This window comes from Helicoverpa zea, chromosome 10 (assembly GCF_022581195.2).
Source record: "Helicoverpa zea isolate HzStark_Cry1AcR chromosome 10, ilHelZeax1.1, whole genome shotgun sequence".
In the NCBI taxonomy this organism is placed as follows: domain Eukaryota; kingdom Metazoa; phylum Arthropoda; class Insecta; order Lepidoptera; family Noctuidae; genus Helicoverpa; species Helicoverpa zea.
This window is the reverse complement of record NC_061461.1, coordinates 1,290,121-1,315,874: the sequence shown is the minus strand read 5'-3', so window position 1 is coordinate 1,315,874 and position 25,754 is coordinate 1,290,121. Positions and strand designations below refer to the sequence as shown.

Genomic DNA, 25,754 nt, shown 5'->3' with positions numbered 1-25,754 from the left:
ATGTTTACGTCTCCATGGCATTAAATTTATGTGCTTTGCTCTCTTTCTGACAATACTATCAAGACAGAGATGCAATAAAAAAAATTATGCATAGGTATCACAGAATCGAGGAAATGGAACGTTGTTGTCATTTTGGTAAACGTTTTATTTTACGCAGAATTTGTTTGGATTAAACATGTGGGATACTTGTTTGTCCCATTTTAAAACTAAATATATTTTTCTGATCGTGGCATCTTGCTCAATCAAGAAAATAATATTCCAACACTGAAATAACATTATTTTGCCTTCGTGCATTATAGAGAATATTCCTAGATTATACAAATCCAAAACGGTGGAAGTTATGGCTTTCAATCAATTTATAAATTCAAAATGAACTCTGTGGCTTTCAATTCAGATACCTACATAGGTACTCGCCAATGTTTCTTTCTAAAGTATATGCCATTTATGGCATTCCTACTAGCTTGTACCCGAAGCTCCAGGCCCTACTTTCCGCGTATAAAAAGTAGTCTATTACCTAAATTATTCTGATATAAATATAATGATTGAAAATGAGTACCTATACTTTTTCATTCACCGTAATGAATTTGGCTCTAAACAAAATACGGAAGTGGGATTATAAATCTATGTTCAAAATGGTATCCCATCATCAGCGCCATCTAGTGGAAGTCTAGGTATAATGGTCAATATTAACCGACTTCCCAAAAAGGTAGTTCTCAATTAACTACTAGATGGTTCGTATTATTTTTTTGGCTTCCTTATTGTTCAAACTTGTGTAAAGATTCATTTTGAAGCCTGATGAATGATACATTAGGTGTTTGTCCATATCATTGCTAGGCTATTGTTTAGGCCTGCTAACTGCAGGCTAGCTAATATACAAAATATTATTTCATCAATTATGAAAATAAATTGAACCTAACTAATGTAGTTATCAAAATTGGGGTATTTTAAGGAGGAAGTGAAACAAGAAAATAATAATTTTAGTTCAAAATTTTAAAGTAGGCATGTTGAGTAGCAGCAGCTTCTGTCTTGGTGAATTCTATTTCTCGGGGTCTCGTGAGCTGTAGCTGTAACGTGACAAAAACAACGCACAAACTAGTCAATGTGTGCAAAAGGAACCCCGCACGTCGACTGAGGACCCTCGAAGACAGGCTGCACTAGAATATTCTACATGTTCCGGAATCTAATCAAACATAGCTCCAATGAGTTTTATAAATTTTTATTCAAGCAAATATGACAAACATTGAAGCATGCATTGAAATTATAATGTTTATCTACACAGCTAAATACCTAATATTGAAAAGTTCAAAGTAATGGAGTAGGTAAATCTCAATGATATAATAAGACTCACATTATAATTTTATAAAAATATGTTACATATAAACATCGATACTATGAAGCGTTACACATAGCGCACTTTGCGCTTATGTCCTTCAAAAGTAAAGTATACTTATTGCCAGCCTACTATAAACCTAAATCCATAAACAATTTAACTACAGATATAGTGCCTATATAAATTTATAAAACATGTTTATGTCGATATTCTATAAAATAGATTTAAATAGTTACTTTAAAATCCTTTCCCTACCACCACCAAGTTATCTAAGACAAAAGTCAAATTTTAAAATCATTTATAGTTTTAGAAAGTGCGAAACAGTACTAACAAGTTTTGGTGGTAATTTTGATTAATATTACTGCAACGAGTGTTGCCCAAAGTAAAGTATACACATACAATTCGAGTAATCGAAATTAGTCAAGTAAAAAATAATAAAGAACTTAATAAAATCGTCGTAACGTGGACGTAACACAATAGCTAAAACACGCGATTCCGTGAAGACAATAGATACATGGAGTGATCTTCCGTTCTTGTCGTTCGTCGAAACTCTTCGGTGTATATCCGTGGCTGATTCGGGTGACGCGGCCGCCGCCAAGGTATTTTGCACACATTGCTAGCGATATAATATGTCGAAATGGCAATCATTTGCATCATATAAATATTATTTAATTAAAACATTTCATTTCATAAATATATAAAGTGATGTACTGTATTACATTGATTCCATTTCGACATTATGCAATAATAAAATAAGGACGCCCGCCGAGTACAATTGTGCATATGTTTCAATATTTAGACAAGTTTACCGTTGCAACATGTAGCATCGTTTAATACCGGAGGGAGTACACAAACAACCATTGCAAATGTGAATATGCTCAAGGGACAATAAGATTGAATTAATGAATGTAGTCGCGGACATGTTGCAAACTGTGAGTGGTGTGCAATTGTTCTGGACTTGCGTACGAAGTATCATTAGCAACCGTACCTGGCCCGGGTCACTCGACTTGAGTGCCCAGGCGCGTTCCTCTTCACGCGAGCCGAGCCGTGCCGGATGCCGTGCCGGATGCGAGCAAAACAAAACACTTGGGTAACCAATAAGGCACTCGTATATTTCAACTTTTTTTGTTTCGTGTATAAAAAATATCTTTGGCGTTATAACGGTTCGGCGGTGGCGGCGGCGGGCGGCACAGCGCGGCGCCGAGCGTCACCCGAATCATTTCCACTGGAAATACCCAACTTTCCACTTGCGCCGCTGTCAAGCGGCACCTTCCTTGCTCTCTGCGCTGCTCTGCGACTCTCCGGCTTCATTCTCCTGAGAGCTCTCTTGTTCTCTGTCGGGGCTACTTTCTTTTTGTTTTCTTTCTGGGCTGAACATATCGACAGTCTTGGAATCCTCACTTTCTACTTCCATAGGTTCTTTTTCAACGATAGGCGAGGGAGGTGACTCGCTCGACTCAGTTTGTACTGGGGCGGGGGCTGAGAAACTGGTGTCGACGGATTCATCCGCGTCGTATAGATCGTTAGAGGGTTCATCTGACACTGCTGTCCGCGGGGGAGAGGAATTAGAAGACGGTTCAGGAGGAGAGTATTCCGTTTTATCGTTCTCCTGACTACTTGTCTCCTCAGACTGTTCTGGAGCTGCGGAAGGTTCCGTGCTAGGCGTGGTGTCGCGAGGAGACTCCTGGCTCATGGGCTGAGCTTCCTCGGAGGGAATACTCTCACTGGCTTCAATGGGCTCAGCTTGTTCTTCTTGTCCAGCCTCGTTTGTTTCTAGAGCCGCGGCCGCAGGCGGGCTGGCTTCCTTAGGCTTGTCATCGTCACCATTGCCGGCGGTCTCTGCCTCTTCAGCGGCTCCCCATCTAGATTTTCGATCTCTCTCCCGCCTTGAATTCCTTTCACTTCTGTCAGATCTGTCGTCTTTAGGTTTCGATTTGCTTGATTCATCGCGGTCAGTGGATCTGTCATCAGGCTTACGCGTGTCATTGTTTCTGTTCTGCGTGCTGTCGTCACCGCGGCGAGCATCGTTAACTCTATTTTGTTGGTTATCATCACCTCGTCTGTGGTCATTGCCTCTATTCTGCTGGTTATCATCGAAGGTCCTCCTCCTATCATTTCGGTCCTGTCTGTTGAACCGATTGTCTTCGTGATCTCTAGGTTGCCTCCTATCCCGGCGTCGGTCGTCCCAGTCGGGTCTGCGGTCTCCCCAGTCTCGGTCGCGGTCGCGGTCACCATTCCAGCCTCGGTCTCCGAACTGTTCGCGATCATCGAATCTTCGGGGACGGTCGAAGAACTCAGGCGGTCCGTCGAAGCGCGGGGGACCGTCGAAGGGAGGTCTGTCGCCGTCAAATGGTGGACCATCAAAGGGTCTGGGCCCGTCGAAGGGAGGTCGTGGTCCGTCAAAAGGTGGGCGAGGACCATCAAAAGGTGGGCGGGGACCGTCGAAGGGCGGGCGGTTCATGGCGTCAAATGGCATGCGACCAAACGGCGGTCGCTCAAATCGTGGTCCGCCTTCGAACATGGGCGGGCCGCCGTCGAAGGGAGGTCGCGGGCCATCAAATGGCGGCCGGTTGAAGGGCGGGCCCATGCCGTTAAAGCGGGGGCCGAAGGGGCCCGGTCCTGGTCCGGGGCCATCCATCCAGGGTCCTGAAAGTGATAAAAGGAAGATTTTAGCGTAAAGTCGGTTACGCTGGGCTAGTTTACGTTAGGGTGACCTTGTCCAGCCATACCTGACATCGGGGGTCTAGGCGGTCCTCTCATTCTCAATTCTGCAAATGAAATAGTCTTTTATAGACAATACTTTGAAACTAACTACATAAAGTGCTCTTAAATTTTATGTGAGAATATTGTGACTAGTAAAATGTGTTTCTACCACCAATTTAACAGAAATAGTAAACAGAGATCATGAAAGATGTGAAAAGAATAATTTATGAAGAAAAATGAGGGACCCCAGATATAAAAAAAAAAACAATAATGTGTTAGTAAATAGGAATAGCTGTTAGTAAAACTTATGAATCTATAGCATGTTCATTTCAAGTTTCTTTCGCCATGCAGCTATCCAATCAAAACCAGTTGGAAGTAAGTACAGTGATACTTCGTTAACAGTGACAGTAATAATAAAAATGGAATAACTAATATTTCGTTACATTTTCGCCACAGTTACGTGCAATACAAACATAAAAAGAAAGGTTAGATAGTAAATATACCGAATTATAAGTCAAATAAGAAAGAAGCTAAGAAGAAACGTGCCCCAGCAGTGGACTAACAAATACGCATGATTAATCCATTTCTTAGAGTAGCCTAAAATATTGGACACATATTTTTTGTTTTTTCCCGCTAATTAACATAAATTAATGTATTGTTATGTTTTACATTACCGCTAATATACGCTCTCCTAATTAGAAGTTATTTTTTTCATAAATGTATTTTGTCTCGCTTTAACAAAAAATACTGGAAACCAGAAGAAAATAAATATTTTAGAGGGGTTTATAGTTAACGGTACCCTTTGTGCGTAAGTTGACTCTCATTTGGTCGGTTTATTTCTGCTCTTTTTTATAAATTCATCGGGTGCAATGCTACTTAATGGATTGGGATAACAGTATTTCCCAACTATTTAATGTATTTTATTTTACATATAAACATTCCTCTCCATTAACTACTAAACGAAACCGCATCAATATCTTACGTAATATATTTTGATGCGGTTTTAAAAATTTAAGCATACTAGGGATATAGGGACAGAGAAAGTGACTTTGTTTTATACTATGTAGTGATACGTGTCCAATATTTTTGCGAACTAATAATAATAATCCAATAGTTTGCTAATCTGTCATTTAACATCCTTGGCAGTCATTAAGGGTAGTCAGAAGCCAGTGAGTCTGACATCAGTCTTACTAAAGAGTATTAGGTTGCCCGGGTAACTGGGTGGAGGAGGTCAGATAGGCAGTCGCTCCTTGTGGCACACTGGTACTCGGCTGCATCCGGTTAGACTGGAAGCCTCGCCCGACATAGTTGTGAACACTACAGAGGTGGGTGTGACGTACCGGCGCGGAAGTGCGGCTGCAGGTGCGGCGGCGGCAGGCGCGGCGCCCGGCCCGGCCCGCCCGCGCCCTCCGCTAAGGGACGGAACTTACGTTACTTTGTGCCTAATTCTACTAGTACGTATACATGTTTTATCTCACAAAACGTATCATTTTGGTGGCTCTAGCTCACGCATAATAAAGACAATGTGCAATTGCGCATGTACAATTACACACTTACAGAGGGTTACACTATTTACATAAGTAAAACGATAACCAAATCATAGATTTTTTAAACTTATATATCACTACATATTGTTGTTTGATTCGACCAATTGGGTGCAATTTCACGGTAAGTTATAGTTTAGTTATTTTTATAGTTAAACTAGCTTTCCGCCCGCGGCTTCGCCCGCGTGGAATTCGGTTCACCCCTCCCGCTGTGGGTAAGCAGCGGTGAGGGAGTGTCAGACTCTTACTGACTAAAATCGTCGTGTTCCGTCCTAGGCCTTTTATATACCAGGGCCGCGGTACCTCTTTCGAACAACCCGCAGCCGCGGCTGGCCCTGGCGCTACTGGGCCCCACTGATTTCAAAACAGACTAATTCGCGGCGAACCTTAACACCACGATACAGAAAAGCACAACGCCATCTATCGAGCTATCGGGAAGCTCGCGATTGAACAATGAGCTACAGGTTAAAGCGCGAGATATCATTGCACTTCTTACGTATCTTAAAAAAAACAACGTCACCACGTTTTAAAAAGCTATCATTCCACTTCTTATGTATTTTAAAAACACATCGTTACCACGTTTTAAAAACACCCAGCGCCATCTATCGCATACCTCAAGAACGAAATAACTTAACTAATACTTATACCAATTAGTAATTCGTTGAATTATAGTTAATTCAGGATAAGTAGATGCAAAAAAAACAGTTAAGACAATAAAACAAATCGTACGTCATCCCTCGGGAATTCCTCATTTTCGAGGATTCATTATCGTATCATTTAGCTTCTAAATTTATATGTTCATATTCGTTTGCAATATATAAGTAGATGTAAAAAAAAACAGTTTAGACGATTAAACAAATTGTACATCATCCCTCGGGAATTCCTCATTTTCGGGGATTCATTATCGTATCATTTAGCTTCTAAATTTACATGTTTATATTCGTTTGCAATATATTACCTTGTTTTAAACGACACACAGCGCCATCTACAATCCATCCATCAAGCAAACAATATTTTTGTTTTCCCTCGGGAATATCTATTTTTTTCGGGATAAAAAGTACCCTATTATTTAATCCGGACTTCTAACTTTACGTCTGCAAAATTTCAAAGCAATCGGTTCAGTAGTTACGGCGTGAAAGCGGAACAAACAAACAAACAAACAAACAAACTCACTTTCCGATTTATAATATTAGTAAGGATGATGCAACCCACCCTAACACAACACAAGTATGATTAACCCCGATTTTTGTGAGATACAACATTTATAAGTTATGTATTATAATGCATTTACTATAGGACTAAATCATGTTTAACCCGATTTCAATAACAAGTATTTCATGCTCCGAACAATAATTGAATAGATATTAATCTGTGCCTTTCTTAGCCACTAACATAAAAGTGGATTTTGATGCCCGGTTTGGCCTAACGGCAATATAAAGAAATTTTCGAGAACTATATATAGTAAAAACTTACCATTATCCATATTAGCGGGCGGCCCATCATGTCGGGCCGGTACTCTGTCTATGAGCGGAGGCCTATCGTTCCTCTGTTCGTCCCTCGAGTCCTCCCGGTCCCTCTGCTCGGGGAACTCATCCCTCTTGTCCTCCCTCGCGGGTTTGCCATTGGCCATCTCCCAGAGTCGTTCTTGTAAGCTCTTTTCGGGGTTTTCTGGCCCTGGTGGGGGGCGGGGGGATTTTTCGCGGCTGTTTGTTTGTTCTCTGTGGGTTGAATGGTTGTTTTAGTATCGGATATTGCCTTATTTACTTCAATTAGTTTTATGAAAAGATATAGGTACTTTATACGGGTTAGAGAAATGTGGGACACAACTGAATTATACACATTACTCAGAATGATGTACTTAAGTTTTGAGATTAGATATATTTTTGTAAAATCGTGAGTGTAAACATCTACGTGTACCATACAACACATTTGACATCTTAAAAAGCTATTATATAAGTAAGTAATAGGGGTTGTATGTGCTAAATTATTAGGATAAGATCAAATTAGCGGCCATTCGGCCATCTTGATTATTTTTTTTAAGCTGAAGAGGATCAAAGGACATACATTATTCAACTTTGTTATTTGTTTATAAATCTCGTTTTCAACTTAAAAATATGATTACAAGGCAGAACTGACCTGTTATTATCTCTAGAAGAGAATCGCTCTCTATCTCCTCCCCTGTCTCTATCGCGGTCTCGATCCCTCCTGTCGCGTCCCCTATCTCTATCGCGATCTCTGCGGTCTTCTCTTCCGTCACTATTCAAAGGAATTACAAATATTAATTTTAATTAAATCTATAGTCTTCGTAGAATAAACATAAAGTATGAAAAACATGTATCGCATGTGCAGATTATTGAATGTTTATCTTGAGAGAGGCAGTTATTTCTTATTTTTATCATCAACATGACTTTTTATACAGAAAAGGAATTCGTTACATTTGCTTCAGAATTTTACATTGATCATACAAACTTTATGTGGTATGTTTGTAATTGAACTATCATATGTGTATTTAAATAACGCTTTCAACTTGATTAATCCCAAAATCAAACTTACCGATCTCTATCCCTCCCACGGTCCCTCTCTCTCCTATCTCCTCTTTCTCCCCTCTCTCTTCTCTCCCTATCCCTCTCCCCTCTCCTATCCCTATCCCTGTCGCCTCCCCGGCGGTCCCTATCCCTATCTTTCCTGTCGTCGTCATGTTTCTCGTCGGGAGGTGGTTGTGACGCGTTGAAAGGCGGCGGTTCTGAGATGTTGAAGCCTGGAGGCGGTTCTGAAGAGTTGAAGTTGGGGGGAGGAATTGATAGTAGCGCTTGGATCTGTGGAAGAAATTTTGTTGTTAGTGTTGGGTTTTTGTGAACTATTTTAAAATTTTGTGAGAGAGGCGCTTGTGGAAAATGTCGGTCTGGGACTGGGTGACAATTTCCGACATAACGACACGATACAACAACGAAGCATTGAATTTGGACACGGAACTCTGTCCAATTTCAATGTTTCGTGATGCACATAAAATTATTTGTTCTGGGTGCCATTTGTTTCTTTAGCAGTTGTTAGTGGCATCAGAAGGGCTTTTGCCTTTTGGTCTGGCAACCAGTCTTGCCAAGCGGTTTGCCTAGGTAACTTTGAAGAGCTCAGCCACCCATACCTCTACTACTCCACCCTTTTTTCGTAACGACAAAAAAAGCGAAATCTATGCCTTAATAACACATATCTTATACATCAAAATAAATACTAACCTGATCAGGCAATAGCGCCGGTGGCGGTGCGGTAGTATCATTGGTCTCGGCGCTGGGTTCATCGCCGTGATTGTCTTCCGTGTCAAGATCCATGGCATCGTCACTATGATGGGTTTCACCCGTTCTCTGTATGTAAAGAGTTATGGATTCATTAGTTACTGATATTTTTAGTGATTAGGTACTGATAATTTTATTTCATGTGAGTTTGCTAAAAGTACTTATTTCTAAGTTAAATATTACTAGATTGAGTTCTTGAGTTTTTGATCTTTCTTTATCCAGAGAGATGATATATTGAACTATCACTACTAGCGTCAACAGGGTTGTTACTGTTAGATCCGTATGCTAACACACAGCCGACACTGCGATAATTTATGACCTCATTTAAAAAACTCCCAGTGGGCACACAGATAAACTAATACAGAAGGCAATTTTATACAATGTAATGAATCACAATACATTATATAGCAACTGACCGAAAGTATATAAATATTGTCTACTTACCGCAGCAGGTGGCGTAGCTTGTGGCGGCAACGTATGCTGTAGTAAGGGAACGCCTCCCACCAGCCCGCCTACACCCACGCCTACGCCTAACAGACCGCTCAGGAAACCACCCACCATACCTGAGTGAAAACACAATACATTTAATAAAAATTGGTCAAAATAGTTTTCTATGTAATGTTAACAATCAAATCAAAAATCATTTATACAAAATATAAATACAAAAGACAGCCCATAAAACGCCCACCCTTCACCACTTCCTGTGTTTTTGCTGGAAAGAAGAAGTGGTGCAACAAACTCCCCAGCAACACATGTCTGTCTTTAAGTTGAAAGAACCTTTCAACAATGTTTTATATATAAATTGATATAATGTGTATATTGCGGTATACAAAACGATTATAATGATACAATATTTAAAAATGATTTATAAAATTCATCCCATCATGCTAACCCAGATAAAAAGTAACTTACAAGCCTTCTTCAGTAAATTGCCTATTTAAAACTTAAATACAAAAAGGAACTATTTAGCTTTGTAATATTAGTACAGAAGCATAGATAATAACTGACCAGGTTGTGTGAGCGACTGCGGCGGCAGGCCGGGCGGGAAGCGCAGCAGACCGGTCGGCGGCAAGCCCGCCTCGCTCTGTAGCCCTAAGACAAATGCTGACGCTAAGATCATACGCTATATTAGTTTATGTCAATGTGAACACGATTTAGAATACTTAAATATATAATATATTTTGTGATAGAGGTCAAACGAGTAGACGTATGGCATCTGGTATTTATTTATTAAAACCAAAATAGGGTATTTCTATGTATGTGTGATACTGATGAAGCAATGAAATATTTAAATAAATAGATCACGTGCGTATGCGTGTGAGGAATTTAGCTGTGGACAGCAATTCAGTTTTGCGATAACATTACATCCAGTTTACGTCAAATTACTCCTTCAAAGTTGGCTACTGTGACTGAGTACCAGTCCAAATGTACAAACAAAACACTACTGGATATCGCGGTATCAAATGGCTTACGAGAAGGGCAAAGTTAATTACCAAGCTCTGTATATATTAAAAAAAAAACAGTGATCATTTTGCAATAATGTGTATATATATATATATATATTTTTATTTGTATGCCTTCACGGCAAAAGACATCGTTTAATAATAAGATCCTAAAGTAATACCTATGATTAACCAAGTAAATAATGGTATATAATGAAAGTAATAAATGTGTATTTACCAGGCACTCCGGCAGGCATGTTGGGCAGGCCCGGCATGCTGGCGATGTTGGGCGGCCTGATGCCGGGCGGCAAACTGCCCGCTAGGCCCGGCGGCATACCTGCTTGCATGCTGTTGGAGAGATAATTAATAAATTGTTAGAATTACTCTGTTAAATATGTTAGAATTAGAATTTAAATATGGTTACAATTATAGGTCTTAAAATAGTTGTTTCCTCATGTCTCGCCTCATATTCAGCATCCAAATTGAATATGAAAGGGCATAATTTGTTGTGATTTTATAACTGTGTGAGCTGCAGTTTTTATTTTTTTAAGCACAGGATTTAGAAAAACTGCTATCAATCAATATGACAGATCTGCTTGTGGCAGACATGCAGGTGAACACAGCATCATCTGGCCAGGTCTTTTGTTCTATTTTATAAATTGACGGTTAATGTGTATTTTTTAATATTCATAAATGTAGGGACACACACATACGTAGCTATGTAAGTGCACATACATATTTGGGTATAGTAAGGTGTCGCGTGCATTATTTCTGATCCCATACTTCAGTTTGGTCGAGATAGTCGTTCCTAAATTACTATATAATTGGCCTGTAACTATATTGTATTTTGGAGAACTTATGTGTCTGTAACAATTTCGTATTGGTGAACTGTAGTGCCGTGTAACGTAAAATAAGGGTCATATCCATACAGGCACCTCATTAATAAAGATACACACATACAAGGGCTTTCATCTCAAAGTTAGCAGTTTTTTTATCAGAGCTAGGAATAAACCAGTCAGGCTGTCAAACGTAACTCATTCTAGTTTAATTTGTTTCATGAAACCATTTATTTGCTATACAGAAACGTTACGTTAACAGGACAACAAACAGAATGAGAAAATGATGTGTGGCAGGAGACTCAGTTCAGTATATGCTATGCATGCAAGCACACCACTGATTTTCAGCTGACTCCTGATACTTTTAGAATGAAGGTAGTAAGAACTTACCCAGGCGGCGGCATCCTCGGAATATTAATCCCTGCAGTCGCCCCGGGCGGCAGTGTGGGCATGGCGGGCGGCAGCGAGGCGGGCGGCAGCGACGCGGGCGGCAGCGCGCCCAGCGGCAGCGCCGCGCCGGCCCCTGGTAGCCCCAGCATCGACATGTTCTCCATCATCGACTTCGGTAATATCTGTTGGGAAGAATAAGTTGTATAATATAAGAACTACGAGTACATAAAAGTTCATAAGTCGTTTGATTAAAAGCGTTGAAGTTGGGTTTATAGCAGTTGGTCCGTTACCGATAACGTTTTTTTTATCGTTATTCGATATTTTGTAATGTGCACAAGTGTACGTGCACATGTGTAATGTAATCGAGTATATTTGTTGACCTTCCGCCACTTCTACAACTTTTAGGGCGCTTTCAATTTAGACGATTGGTGCCGGACTGCTGCCGCACGGTTGTTACGACCATGAGCCGTACTGCTGCCGGACGACAGCAGTACGACGTAAATCGTCTTATTTGAAGAGATACGCGGCTGCAGTCCGATCGAATTTTAGTGATATCCATCGAAACCCAACTTTAGTCGGTGCCATGGACTCTGACGAGGAAGTGTTATTGTTAGTTCTCTTGCTTCGGCAGAAACATAAACGATGCCGTACTAGGGCGTCGCCAATATTTTCTTTAAGACGCCACCGTGATTTTGATAGCCGTTTGCCATGCCAAATTATAGGACTACCCGCTTACCAATGGATCTGAAATTTTGATATAGGTAAATTGATATCTTTATCTAGATTCTGCCAGAACGAAAACACGATACTGATAATTTTACTCGATCATAATTAATTCCGAAAACACGTCTAAAAAAGTACTATTTTTGAAATTACAAGGAAGTTACACTATCTTTATGTTTCAAAATTACTCTAATATATTCTTAACATCAATATTAACGTTCTGTCAAAGTCATTTTTCCATAACTATTACCAAACATTTTTAATTAAAGTTTTAAGATATTGGATTTTTTGAGCGGCAGCGATCATGATAGACGCTACGCAATTCTGAACCTTATATCCGTGCTCTAGCGATTGATACACAATGTGTACGGAGACGAGCCAGTCCGGCGATAGCCCTCGTCGAGGTCGGACCTGCGCATGTTGTCGCTCCGGCCGTAGGTATAATAATTTGTGACGATAACTCAGATTTGCGCGCGGCCCTATGTGTGCGTCGGCTTGTAAATATACAACTTTCGCTCGTGTGACAGTGACGTCGTCCGAGCATGACGTGTTCTTATCGCTTTTTGTTATGGGTACAGTCGTTTACAAAAATGTCTAGTTGTTCACGAAGAAAATGTTTAAGGAGTCAAGTAGCGTTTCAAAAAATGAAACAACATCCAAAGCTTTTTATTATTACATCTTACAGTTTTTCATTATTTTCTCATAAGTTTTTTCAAATTGACATTGACAGTATCTAAGAAATAAATGAGGTGAAATATCTAAGATGAATTAAATACTCCTTACATATTTTCTAGCTCGGGGTACGAGGACAATAAATAAAAGTGTGGACTTGATTTTTCAAGTAGCGATTCAGAATCATTATAAATAAATAAATATTTTTATTGGGTATTAAACAAATCAAAAACTAACTTAATAATTTCAATAGATATTTACACAGATAAATAAACATTAAATTACGTAATAACTGTTTTTCCTTAAACAGCCGTAACCCCTAAATAACTGTATTTGTACCCGACTGTACCTCTTGTCACGCACACAAAGTCACTGTATATGTACAAGGGTTACCCACACATAACCGCGCGCAAGACTGAGTTGAACTTACTATAAGCACTCTGAGAACAAAAAATCTATGGAGACCGTGTTATACTATAAATTCTTTTTTTTTACATTATATTATTATTTATATTTCAGTTTTAATAAATATGTTTAAAAATGAATTACTTAGCTTCATTACTTCTTTGATACCTTACAGCTTCACTACATACATTTATAGCATACATAACACACAAGATCTGCGACGCTTTTATTCCTTAACCACTTAAGTTTTACTAGCTGTTTAACGCGATTTTAGCCGCATTCCCGGGGAACTTCTTCCTGTGCCTGGATAAAATATGGCCTACATTCACTGGGGATAGTGTAAATCTCTAATTGTGAAAGCAAATCAAATCAGTTATAGTTCGGCCATTCAGAGAATGCGTTCCTGACACGTCGCGATTGAACTGACGACGTAATAACATTCATTGATTATTGATATAATAATGTTGTTTTAATGCTCCTCAATTGTTAAAACGGTAAACAACCAGCAAAAATATTTTTATCGTAACTGCAACGCCATTGCAAAGTTACGTCGTCAGTTCAATCGCGACGTGTCAGGAACGCATTCTCTGAATGGCCGAACTATAAGCAGTTTCAGAACTTATACAATCCACAGAAACAAACAATCAAATCTTTCCTCTTTATAACATTAGTATAAATTATTTAACACTGGTCAAACGCTTTCATTTGATACCCATATTGAGAGAGCTATAAAGAAACAATGCAATTCAGCATTTTCTGGCGGTGGCTATCTTGGACTTTAAATAATATTATACATGATTCTACATACTAATGAAGCCCTTTCATTTGATATCCATACTGAAGGAATTGTAAAAAAAATATGTTATTCGCCATTTTGTGGCGGCGGCCATCTTGGGCCAAATAAAGCTAGGAACACTCCCGATTAATTTCATTTCAGACAAAAAAACCTAAATACATATCGATTCATCCGTTCTGGATATACAAACACACATACACGACACACCACACATACATACACACAACCATACGCGTCCAAATTATCATATTACTCTTTATAAAAAGTTTTCATTACAAATAATTTTTGTAAGTACAACAAAAAAAAATCCGATCAAAAAATAAAAAACTTAGGTAAGTTGCGGCTCCCTATCTTCCCTGTTCGGTTCTCCTGACCCCGCGCTGACCTCGGCGTGTGCGATTGGCGCGAAATTCAAATTTTACACATTGAGTGAAGAGTATAGCTTGCGCGACGCGATAGACGCGGAAGTGTAGTGGGCGGAGCTATCTAAAATCAAAAAATCCGCGGTGCGGTCTTAAAATATAAAACTGGTGATTTTTATACACTTTACCCTAGATTAATAGAAAGCTCAGCTGATTTTTTGAACTATTTTAGTATGTCTAGAGAATGTTTCTATAAATTATATCTTTGTTAAAAATGGAATACAACGTCGATTTGAATACTTGTCACATTTAGAATCCCAAACGGTGGGATGCAACTCTATTTCATTTATAAAATCTTCAGTATTTAAATCATCCATAATTAGGTAGGTATGCACGAAAACGTCTAAGAAACACGATGCGTTCACAGCACTAGCGAACAACGACTGAGACAGGTTGTTGCCGTTCCGCCAACGGACGTGCGCCGCACTGCTGTCACACGACTTTGCGTCGAGACATTTTGTATGAAAAATCATAACCGCCCGTGCGCAGTACGATACCCGGACTGCAGCAGTCCGGCACCAATCGTCTAAATTGAAAGCGCCCTTAAACGACACTATCAATTATCAAAAGGCTTATGTTTAACTGATCACCAGATATAGTAACAAATAGCAGACAAAAATAGTAAATGATCACCAAAATGAAACTCGCATTTTAATGTAAAATTATAACCAAAGTTTTAACACTTTGCTATCCTATTTAAGTGAAATTACTCCAAAATAAATCATGCGTAAGCCAAAAATAGTAATGAGTAATGAGTAATGAGTAATGCCGGGACACCTTTTCACACACGGTCGGTTAGCCCCATGGTAAGTTATTAACTTGTAAATGATCACCAAAATTAAACCACCATTTTAAAGTAAGATTATAACCAAAGTTTTTAAATTCTGCTATCCTATTTAAGCAAATTGAGTCCAAATAAATCATTGTTATCCCAAAAGTAGTAAATGATCACCAAAAGTAGTAAATGATCATCAAAATTATATCAGCGTTTTAATATAAAATGATAATCAAACTTTTTACATCTTGCTATCCTGTTTAAGTAAACTGACTCCAAAAAAATAAGTTCGGCCTGATACAATACATGTAATAACATCATGGGGACCCTTTTCCTGCACTAGGGTGGAAAATTGTCTATTGCATGCCTCTAAACAGTGCGATAAGAGTGTGTTTTCGAGGGAGTGTATTGAGAAACACATTCTTCTTCTTCTTTCTCCTGCCCTGTTCCCGATTTTACTTGGGGTCGGCGCAATATGTCATTTTCTTCCATTTTCCCCTGTCACTCGTCATACTGACACTCACGCATGCATTGCAAGCCGGACACATAACTTAATATGGGATTATAATACTTCTACTCACTACTTCTAGCCTACACTTTATGGCAATCACAGTGACTTATTTAGGCAAAAATGGGATTATAATACTTAATTTGGTAATAAGCCTACACTTTATGGCAATCACAGTGACTTATTTAGGCAAAAATAATACATTAATTTGGTCGTCAAGAGTTGGTGATCATTTACTAAATTTGGTGGTCGAATACAATTTAAAGTGAAGTCGTGACTAAAATAGCTGGTACTATTACATTTTTAGACTGTTTTCTGGTGTTCAGTAGATATTTCCGGTTACAAAATTAAGGGTATCAAAGCATTTTATGGTGGTCATTATATTTGTTCCCTTATCAAAATAACAAGGTTAAAATCGGTTTATCTGTTCGGGAATTATGACAAGACTGACAAACAAGTCAAACGTAACATATTTCTCGCGAACACTTTGTTAACCGACTTGAGGAGATCAAATAGGCAGTCGCCTCTTGTGAAACACTAGTACTCAGCTGAATCAGGTTAGACTGGAAGCCGACCCCAACATAGTTGAAAAGTTCGACAGATAATGTTGCATACTGACCCTGGGCGGCAACCAAGGCGGCAGCGTGTCTTCATCGACGCTGCCGCCGTCCTCCAGCGCGTCCAGCGACAGCGCGCCCAGCGCCCAGCGCGCCTGCAGCGCGGCCCACGGCAGGTACGCCACGCCCAGCTCCGCCTCCCAGTAGTCCTTCCACTCGCGACCCTTCACGCCTTTTCCTGGTGCCCATGCCACCTGATAAAACATAAAAAATGTTAACTACAACAACACTTATAGCCAGTTTTATAGGTCACTGATCTAAAAAACAGCCCCAGAAATCTATATCAACGACGTTCCGCATGCAATTTATAGCGCTGTAAGCACACTCAAACTCGTTTCGCACGCGAGTGAGCCTACGAAAGCTACCAGTGACGTTACAGTTTACTGTGCCCACGCCTCGGGGCACGCTCACTGTGAATGCTGTGTAAGAACTAAAGCCACAGCGAACATGTCGCAGCTCCGTAGCGATTTCGTAACAGGTCGTCGCGTGTTTGTATTAAAAAAACTTTTTCATCCCACCATCTCGGAAAGAGTACTTTTACCCTTTGATATCTGAGCGCAAAAGCCGTTTTTATCCTCTAGAGCGGCAAAGTGATTTGAATTTAGAACATCGTGTGCAATGCTCCATTTGTGACAATCTTGATAAGACTTTTCAAACAAATACATATTCAACAAATGAAATACTGCTTAAAATAATTATTCAATTAATTAAGTAATTTTTATTATTGTTTTTACATAGATTTTTGACCTCGTTTAATTTAAAACTGAGTTTTCAAATAAATGAACTTTAATACGTACTTCTTTTTAATTTGATACTCATATATGTGCGCGCCATTTTGTTTTAAAAATTTCCTCGATGAGGTGGGATGAAAAGTTACGTGTTGCACTCGAGTGCAAAGATTTTTCACCTTGTGCTCTTTTGATTCCCTCGCTATCGCTCAGGATTCTAATTATTGAAACACTCGCTACGCTCGTGTTTCAATTTTAGAATCCTTCGCTTGCTCGGTCATCAAAATTGAGCCCGCGGTTAAAAAGCAACTTTGCACTCTTGTATAACAAATAACTATTATTTTGTTTTTGTTAATGGTCATTGCATATACATATTAAGTGAAAAAAAAAAAAAAATATTTAAATATAATTTTTGGGCCGAAGAAAAAATACGATTTACGCCAAATGGTCAGCTTTGGCGAAATTCGAGATGGCAGCTCTAGGTACAGCGGTACTCACAGTGATCTCCTTAGAGTGCAGCTTGTGGCGGTTGAGCTTGGCGATGGCCTTGGCGGCGTCGCGGCGCCGCTCCATGACGACGAAGGCGCAGCCGCGCGGCGCCACCACGTCGATGGCGCTGACGCCGCCCACGCCGCCGAACAGGTCCGACAGCTCCTCCGGCGTCGCCAGCTTCGACAGGTGCCCCACCCACAGCGTCGTGCTGCACACTGCACGAACATTCACAGATTTGTAAGTATTCTGCACTATGTCCCACAAAGCAGGTCTCTTTTCGAGCGTGTCGAAGCGATCCATTGTCATCGGCGGATTCCGCAGAGCAATTGAACGCGCTCTAGGTACGTCAAGTAAATGGATCCGCGGCGACCACGCGAATACATTTTGTAGCGGTTAAGCGGCGGTAGCCGCGCGGAGTGACAATCCGCGCGGCATGAACGACTTATAGGCACTAATATAAATAAAATCCACGCGGTCTGACCGCGCAATATGCTTCCGCACGGATTTCGCCATTTCTGAACTAGCTCTAACAATACCTTCATCATTACCGATCGGTAGTAGATTATATTAGTGCTGGACATAGGTCATCGATGTAAAAAAGAAGCAGCTGTCTCTTTCGCTGTACATTTAATAATATATTAATTACAGCTTCTAAATAAAACAACTTACCACTTAAGTTTTCTTTCTTTATAGGTGGTAGACCTTTCTTCTCTCTTTCTCTTTGTTTTTCTCTTTCAGCTTCTCGCTCTTTGTAATTCTTTTCTCTGTCTTTATCCCTGTCTCTGTCTTTATCTCTGTAACAAAAATCATCATTCAAATATCTTTTACTACTGTATCAATATTTTTTGTTCACCATTTGATTTATTTATTTCTTAGTTATTTCTTTTATTGCATTAATTACCTCTCTCTATCTCTATCGCGGTCTCTGTCCCTCCTTCTCCTGGGTGATCTTGATCTTGATCTGGATGACCTCCGTCGACGTCGCGGCGACTTTGACCTTGAACGGTGTCTCCGAGATTTCGGTGACGGACTGTGAAGACAAATACTCATTTTAGTGAAAGAAATATGTCAAAAGTATGTAGTCGCAATGGCACAAATACATATGATATTACTCAAAATTGTAATACCACTTTAAAAAAAACAAACATTTCTGCTTCAGAGAAACATTTTTGACGAGAGCTATAGGTGTGAAATATAGAGCAGAATGCAATATTTACCTAGAATCATTAGCATCAGGTATTTCTATAACTTGTGGGCCGGTTTCCACAAACTCTATATCAGACTCCACCATGTCATCTTTGGGGTCATTCTGTTTCTGGGACTCTTGTTGGGATCCCTGAAAATACAGTGTTATTAGTTTTTGTTACAGGTTCAAAGATGTTGTCAGATAACTATGCCGCTATGAAGTTAGCTACTAGTGACCATGCAACTGATACTAATGTATGTGAAACAAAAGATTAAGAGTTACAATGGCCGACTTCAGAGCGAAGAAGATGTTTCAAAAGGCCTCAGTTCGATAAATATTAGTTGCTTTCATTTTAATTTTAATGGGAAATGTGTGCCATAATATCTTTCTTACCATAAATGGAAGGCCTTGATTTTGTTGCATTTGTAGATCAGGCATCATAGGCATCAGATTCTAAAAGTTAAATGACTTTTTCAATAAACCCAAACTGGATAGAATAATATAACGTTACAGTTCATTAAAATTTGTTTAAAAAATACTTTTACTTTACTAATTGAAACGTTTTGGCATTCATTTACTTTTTTGCAAAAAGAAAATAATACTTACGCCTGACATGGCGACGATTTGCGCCTGCAAACTATGTAGTTGCCTCATGATTTCTGGATTTGTTAATATACTGAAATCAAAAAAACAAATAATGAGATGTTGGACATCAGAACAAGATATAAAGATATTGAACTTATTTATAATGATAAACATCAAAGATTGGATGTATATGTTTCTTAGTCTCACTCAAAAACTACAGACAGGATTTTGATGAAACTTTAAAGCAATGTAGTTTATGCAAAACTGGGTTTGTGTAGATACTATTTTTAGTATTTTTTTATGCTTTTCTTTGTTTCTTAGAGGTTGATTCCAACCACAAAGCAGATGTCTTAACCATTGGTCTATGTTATATATGGATCCTGCGCTTACGCATATAAATACAATTCCCATGTGCATTTACACTCAAAGTGGGTAATATAATAGAATAGGTACTGACCTTCCTAAAGCATCAGCCGGGTTCTGCTGTGCATTATGTCCAGTGTGTGAGGTATGGCTGGTGTGTGAGTGTGTGTGCGAGGGCGGCGGCTCGGGCGGAGCGTCGTCCTCACTCTCGTACTCAAAGTCATTCAACAACTTCCTGTTGAACTTCGCTGGAGGGCCCGATGGCTGATCCTGGAACTGATAACACATTTGATTATAGACTCAATACGCAAAATATGATTATCTTTGTGCTATTTAACTTATTCCATTATTTTTAGGGAATAGATTAAGTAGTACTATGTACTTTAAGTTCGACAATTTAGAATCGAGCGAATCGGAAATATCGGCTGTCGCAAGCCACGCCACTTGGAACTTGGTTTATGGATGGTTAAGATTTACAGTGAACATGCATATTATTTTCTACTCAGGCAAATGAAACCAGAAATAATACTCGGCAATAAGATCTACTGATGAAATGTTAATTCGCTTCTCTGCATGTACATTTTTCTTTGCATAAATCCTCAATAGTGATTTGCTGCACACAAAATAATCTTATTATAATATTTTTTATATCATCCCAAGATAACAGAGGTCAAACTAATCCTGATAAGAATAAACTATTTATAATTTATGACATAAATATTATATTTGTGTGATATATTTTCTTTGCATGATTACATTAAAGCCTAGTTGACTATACAACCTGTTTTTGCATAGCAACAGTATTTCTCTTGTTATTTAGTAAGAGGTTTTTATCCACATTATACAATGGAACAACTAATCCTAATGTATAGTTTGTATGTTGGTATGTTTTTACTCCTATTATACTATACTGTCTTGGTAATTAATGCACCATATAATGTGCCATATTAACTTTGCATTATCCTAAGGTTGACTATGCCTGTGGCATTAAATCCGCCGATGTAATATTATGTTGCATAAAGTTAAATAAATTTGTACCTACTGGATGGATTTTGGTCATATTTGGCAGTAACATAGCTTTGTTTATGTCATTTATTATATTGCTTTTATGAATTTTGACTGTTTACATATTTACCTGATCACCCATGGGCGTGGAAGACTGTGGGGTGTGGAGTGGTGGGGGCACAGGTGATATCTTGTTGTCTGATGCATTGTGACTGATGTTCAGACTGCTCCCTGGAATTTTACATGTAAAAATAGTATTATTGGAGATCTTAGCATGAACATTTGCTATTTTTCTAATGTATGGAATGTGCAATGTGCTAGGTTGATCCAGTGCAGGTCGGTTAATGAATTGAAGTTTATTCTTTAGTCGTTAGACAAAAGTGTACTATATCAAATGCCATAGATTTAGTAGTGCTGCAAAAAGAAGTAATTTTTCTTCTTGCAGAGGGCATTACAGTGAAGGAAATTTATGGGCTAGTTGCGAGCCTATTTAATATATTAATTTTACTTGTGACTCAAAATAAAAACTTACTTTAACCAGTCTTAGGAATGAGGTACAAAGTGGCTTTCAATTTGACAAAAAAATATACTCTCTGAAGTTAACTTACTTCTGTTTTTTCAAAGATTTGTTAAATTAACTTATAAAAAAATAAAATATTACCATTAGCAGTATTGTTTTGCTGTTGTTGTATCTCCTGATGCAATGGATGGTTGGGGTCTGCCATATCCAACAAAGGCTGAATAACTTGGGGACTGAACACATTGTTCTTTTGCCACAAATTCAGCACCCGGATTATGTTGCGCTGAAATTATTTATTCTTGAATTAGGACTTAAGTTATATGTGAGACCTTTATAAATAATGCTTATTGGAAAGTTCCTAGCATTTCCACTTATTAGCATTCAATAACAGACATTAATTACATGCATAATGAAAATACTCAAACATAACAAGCAAGGCTTATACTGAAAGTACCCCTTAACTCGTAAGTTATACTCTGTGGTACGCTGAAGTACCGCTGGTACTGTCCCGAAAACATTTTACTCAATACATAGATAAGAGAGGGACAGATTATAACCTAAAACATAAATTTTATGTAACTAACCTTATCTTCAGGAGGACATCTAAAGAGGTTTGCAAACGTTTGCTGCATGTTCTTAGCAAACCTCGGCGCGAACACATCCTTATCTTGTCCAAATTGATGCCGCGATTGTCTCACTATTGAATCTATCACGTAAAGACCAGGCACTTTATACTCTGGCTTGCACTTTTGTATGAACTTTTCAACACTGTGCACTACATGTTTATAAAACTTTATGGCCTTGATAGCACCTCTGGTGATTGCACTCATCTTCGCCTTTGATATCGGCGGCTTGTTGTCGTACAACGCGGATAACTGTAAGAAAAATTTTGTTAGTAAGATGCCACGGAACATTGTTCGATGTGAAAAGTGAGCTAGAAGAATACCTCCGCGTTGAACGATTTTACTTCCGGCATTTCCATTTTGGTTTATTTCTCTTCTTCACTTTAATATTTATAAAACTACACCATCACTACATTTTAACAACGAAAAGAAAATCATTTTACAGGAGAAGAGTCAACATGCTCAAAATTACAAAATGGCGTGCAGAGAAGATCGTTGTCTATGGCAAGTGGCATGAGTTGAAGCTCTCGTTCGGAAAGGGATTTGGCATCTATTTTAATGATGACTAGATTTACTTTTATCAGTAAATTAGTATCAAAGCTCATGATTTGCTTATTGCCCACATTCAGTTTTTAATGTGAATTTAATTTAGTGTTTAATAAAGCTAATTTAGCTTTTTAGAAATAATATTACTGATGCAGGGAAATAAAGAAATGAGAAACGAAACGAATCTAGTGATGTGTGTGTCGATAATTTTAAAGGCGGCTATTATTTGATACCACAATACCCACCATTACTAAACAGCGTCATAAAATCTAGTGTGTTTCTGGTCGGTCTCTAGACTACATTCAGTTCACCATGTATTCTGACGGTGTACTACTTATATTCGTAATCTATACATATAATAAAATGATAGGAAAGTCAAAACTGTACATTGAATATTTTTTAAAAAGAATACTTGGGGGGTGATCTATTATCGATTCTGAACCCAAATATATAGTTTTTAGAATTTTTGTCTGTTTGTCTGTTTGTCTGTTTGTCTGTATGTTTGGTCTCACTGAACTCGAAAAGTACTGCATAGATTTAAATCAAATTTTGCATGAATATTACCTGGGAGCCTGTTCAACATATAGGATATATATTATCACGCTATCACCTACGGGGGATGAGCAATGAACGATAATTTCTGTTAACGTTTCTGCAACAGCGGGTGCAATAATGACACATATTTGAATGTTGAACTTTGTAAGTTTATCGGCCTATTATCTATCTTTACATAGAAAATAACGCTTTTATAAGTAACTTGAGCAAAAAACTGAATTTAAAGAAATGATATCCTAAAATTATAGATGAAGAAAATCATGCAGAAACAGATGTGCCATAAAACTGGTAGTAGGTAAAATATCAATGAAAACAGACTTCACTTTGTCATGGTATGTTCTTACTTTCAAGAAAAAAATATATGACAACTTGTGTATTTTGCTACTATAAAAACACTACAAGAAATATCAGCGCATCATCAGGGACATTTTTATAATTCTTTCACCATTCGAAAGCTACATTATCTGCGAGTAACATAGGGTATATTTTATCCCGGTGCGGGCAGTAGTTCCCATGGGAAGCGGTACCCACGTCCCGAAGAAATTATGAACTTCCCCACATTCTTAAAAAGTCTACATATGTTGTTCTGACATAATATAAGCTATACCTCTCATAAACATGAATATCCATTCATTTCATCCAATAACAAACATGCATCACACTGAAAGTGCATTGCGAGTCTAAGATTTTATTATTATAAAAAAAACATTGTAATTAATATTCAAACATCCTTAAAAATAAGTTCCTGGTTTTAATATATTACATTATTTTGAATTCACTTACATATAAATAGAAGGTCCTTATTAATATACTTTTTGAGTAATAAAGAATGTAGGCAAAATACGACCGAAAACATTGTGTCACTTCTAAAATTAACATCAATGGGAATAACTACCTGTCACAATACGTCAACAAGATGTCAACAGAAGACAAGAGTTCGTTCGTTCTGAAAACGTACAAATTACGCGTCGCAGGCCAGAGACATACTTGCTTTCAACTCCTGATCACAAATCATCGAGCTAAGAATTATATCACAAATACACCGTTTACAATTACGAACAGTCACAGTCAGACCCACGGACTGAGTCTAAAAAAACATCTTTTATATAGCTACGTTTATATCATTTATATTATTCAGTTACTAAGACAGAATTACTATCAAACGTGTTTTTGCTAAATGTTCTATTAGTTTTTGCAAACATACATTCCCAACTCTGATCTCATAGAGGTGGCGCCCGGATCTCACCACTGTGCGGACTGTGCGACCTATCGCACCCGGCCCCGGTTAAAACCATGATCTGGAGCGAGAAGAAATGGGATGACAAAGAATAAGGCGGCGGAGCGACTAAAAATTCCCAACTCTCATTCCAGCCACTGCGGTAAGACACCACGAAAGCCGGATGTCGAGAGACGACTCCCGGCCACCGTAGGCGTGAGCGATTAGTTTTGAGTGGGTCATCGACCTTCCGGCTTCTGGGAGACCCGTTATTTCACGCGCCCCTCGAGGAGATTCAGCAAACCCCTGTGAGGCCCACTAGGGCCAAAGCCTGACACTCCCTCACACTGCTCAAACTGATGGCTGAGAATTACGTAACTTTCCAGGATGCCATGCAACGTGTTTCAAATGCCCAGGCCTTTGGGAGCTTGGTAATCCTTTTCTCCACCTTAACTTGAGTTTTGTGGTACATGAACAAATTAGAATAGTAATGAATTAGGTCATCATCATCACGTATTTACCAACTCTTAATGTTCATCATGCACACCCGCTTCTCTAACTTTATTGAAGGATCACTAAAATTGTTTCAGTTAGTTTAACTACGCTACTATAGCCCGTTGTCAAACCTTTTAATATCAATTCTGTAGAAGTGTGAATATCGAATGTGTAGTATATCGAATTTCCGTTTGTGCATTGCACAAAAACCATCGTTATGATTTTCGAGAACTCAAAAGAGTCGGCTGGCTAAGAATTATATTCATCGTTGGTTAATTGAATACATTTTCAGAAACCACAATAGCAGTAGGAATCAAAGCGAATGATCGCTTCATAGAGCTCTGATTTTCTCGAGGCGATCAAGTCAGTTCATATTCATATTTATTTGCATACCATAAAGTTATAAAGATGTTACAAGGGGCTTAAAGCTAGGTACATATTATGGACCCTGTTAGGGTACAGCAAAAGAAGGCTAGAAAGTCTAATTACAGTAGTAGATGCAATAGTAGATTAGGAAAACACAAGTTATTCATTCGACTATCTTTTTATCGTCAAGGTATTCTTTGACGCTATAGTAGCATTTGCTTAGGAGAAGTTTTTTCAATTTGTTTGCAAATATATGTGTCTTTTTTTTTCTTCTGGTTCTGGTCTGTTCGCTCATCAGATCTTTGAAAGCAGTTCGATGATAATATACTGTTGTCCTGTTTACCTACGTGTGACACATAATATGGTATTTAAACGTCCTCCGCAAGAGAGCGAACGTTTGTGCTATTTATAAAGACGAAATTTTACCGTTGTGCAGTAGTGACGCACAGTATACACAGCACTTATGTTTCTTCTGATCTGCTGGCTCCACCAAGAAATGACAAATTGCGAGCGTACATTTTGAAAATCTTGGAAGAACTGCAGGCTTCAAGTGCCAACACACGAATTGGACTTACTCTCTCGGACGTATACTTTACCTGATCGTGAACTAATGCAAACATT

At 38.7% G+C, this 25,754-nt stretch overlaps 1 protein-coding gene across 7 annotated transcripts; it reads right to left on the bottom strand.

Moving 5' to 3' along the window:
- Nucleotides 1-1,200: 1,200 nt before the first annotated feature.
- LOC124633697 (SR-related and CTD-associated factor 4) lies at nucleotides 1,201-22,454 on the bottom strand. 7 transcript variants are annotated; one of them, XM_047169002.1, is made up of 23 exons: nucleotides 22,279-22,454; nucleotides 21,917-22,207; nucleotides 21,474-21,615; nucleotides 20,943-21,043; nucleotides 19,902-20,083; nucleotides 19,466-19,535; nucleotides 19,253-19,312; nucleotides 18,891-19,009; nucleotides 18,575-18,703; nucleotides 18,343-18,467; nucleotides 17,680-17,888; nucleotides 16,456-16,647; nucleotides 11,536-11,717; nucleotides 10,548-10,657; nucleotides 9,876-9,977; nucleotides 9,312-9,430; nucleotides 8,811-8,936; nucleotides 8,131-8,393; nucleotides 7,714-7,833; nucleotides 7,051-7,295; nucleotides 5,374-5,445; nucleotides 4,060-4,098; nucleotides 1,201-3,976 (listed from the first exon to the last, which is right to left on the bottom strand). In XM_047169002.1, the coding sequence occupies exons 1-23, from the start codon at nucleotides 22,312-22,314 to the stop codon at nucleotides 2,589-2,591; spliced, it is 4,422 nt and encodes a 1,473-aa protein (XP_047024958.1). In that variant the 5' UTR covers nucleotides 22,315-22,454; the 3' UTR covers nucleotides 1,201-2,588. The 7 variants fall into 7 exon arrangements, with proteins under 7 accessions (XP_047024958.1, XP_047024959.1, XP_047024960.1 ...); XM_047169003.1 differs by having other exon boundaries at nucleotides 9,876-9,959; XM_047169004.1 differs by lacking the exon at nucleotides 4,060-4,098.
- Between the last annotated feature and the right edge of the window lie 3,300 nt (nucleotides 22,455-25,754).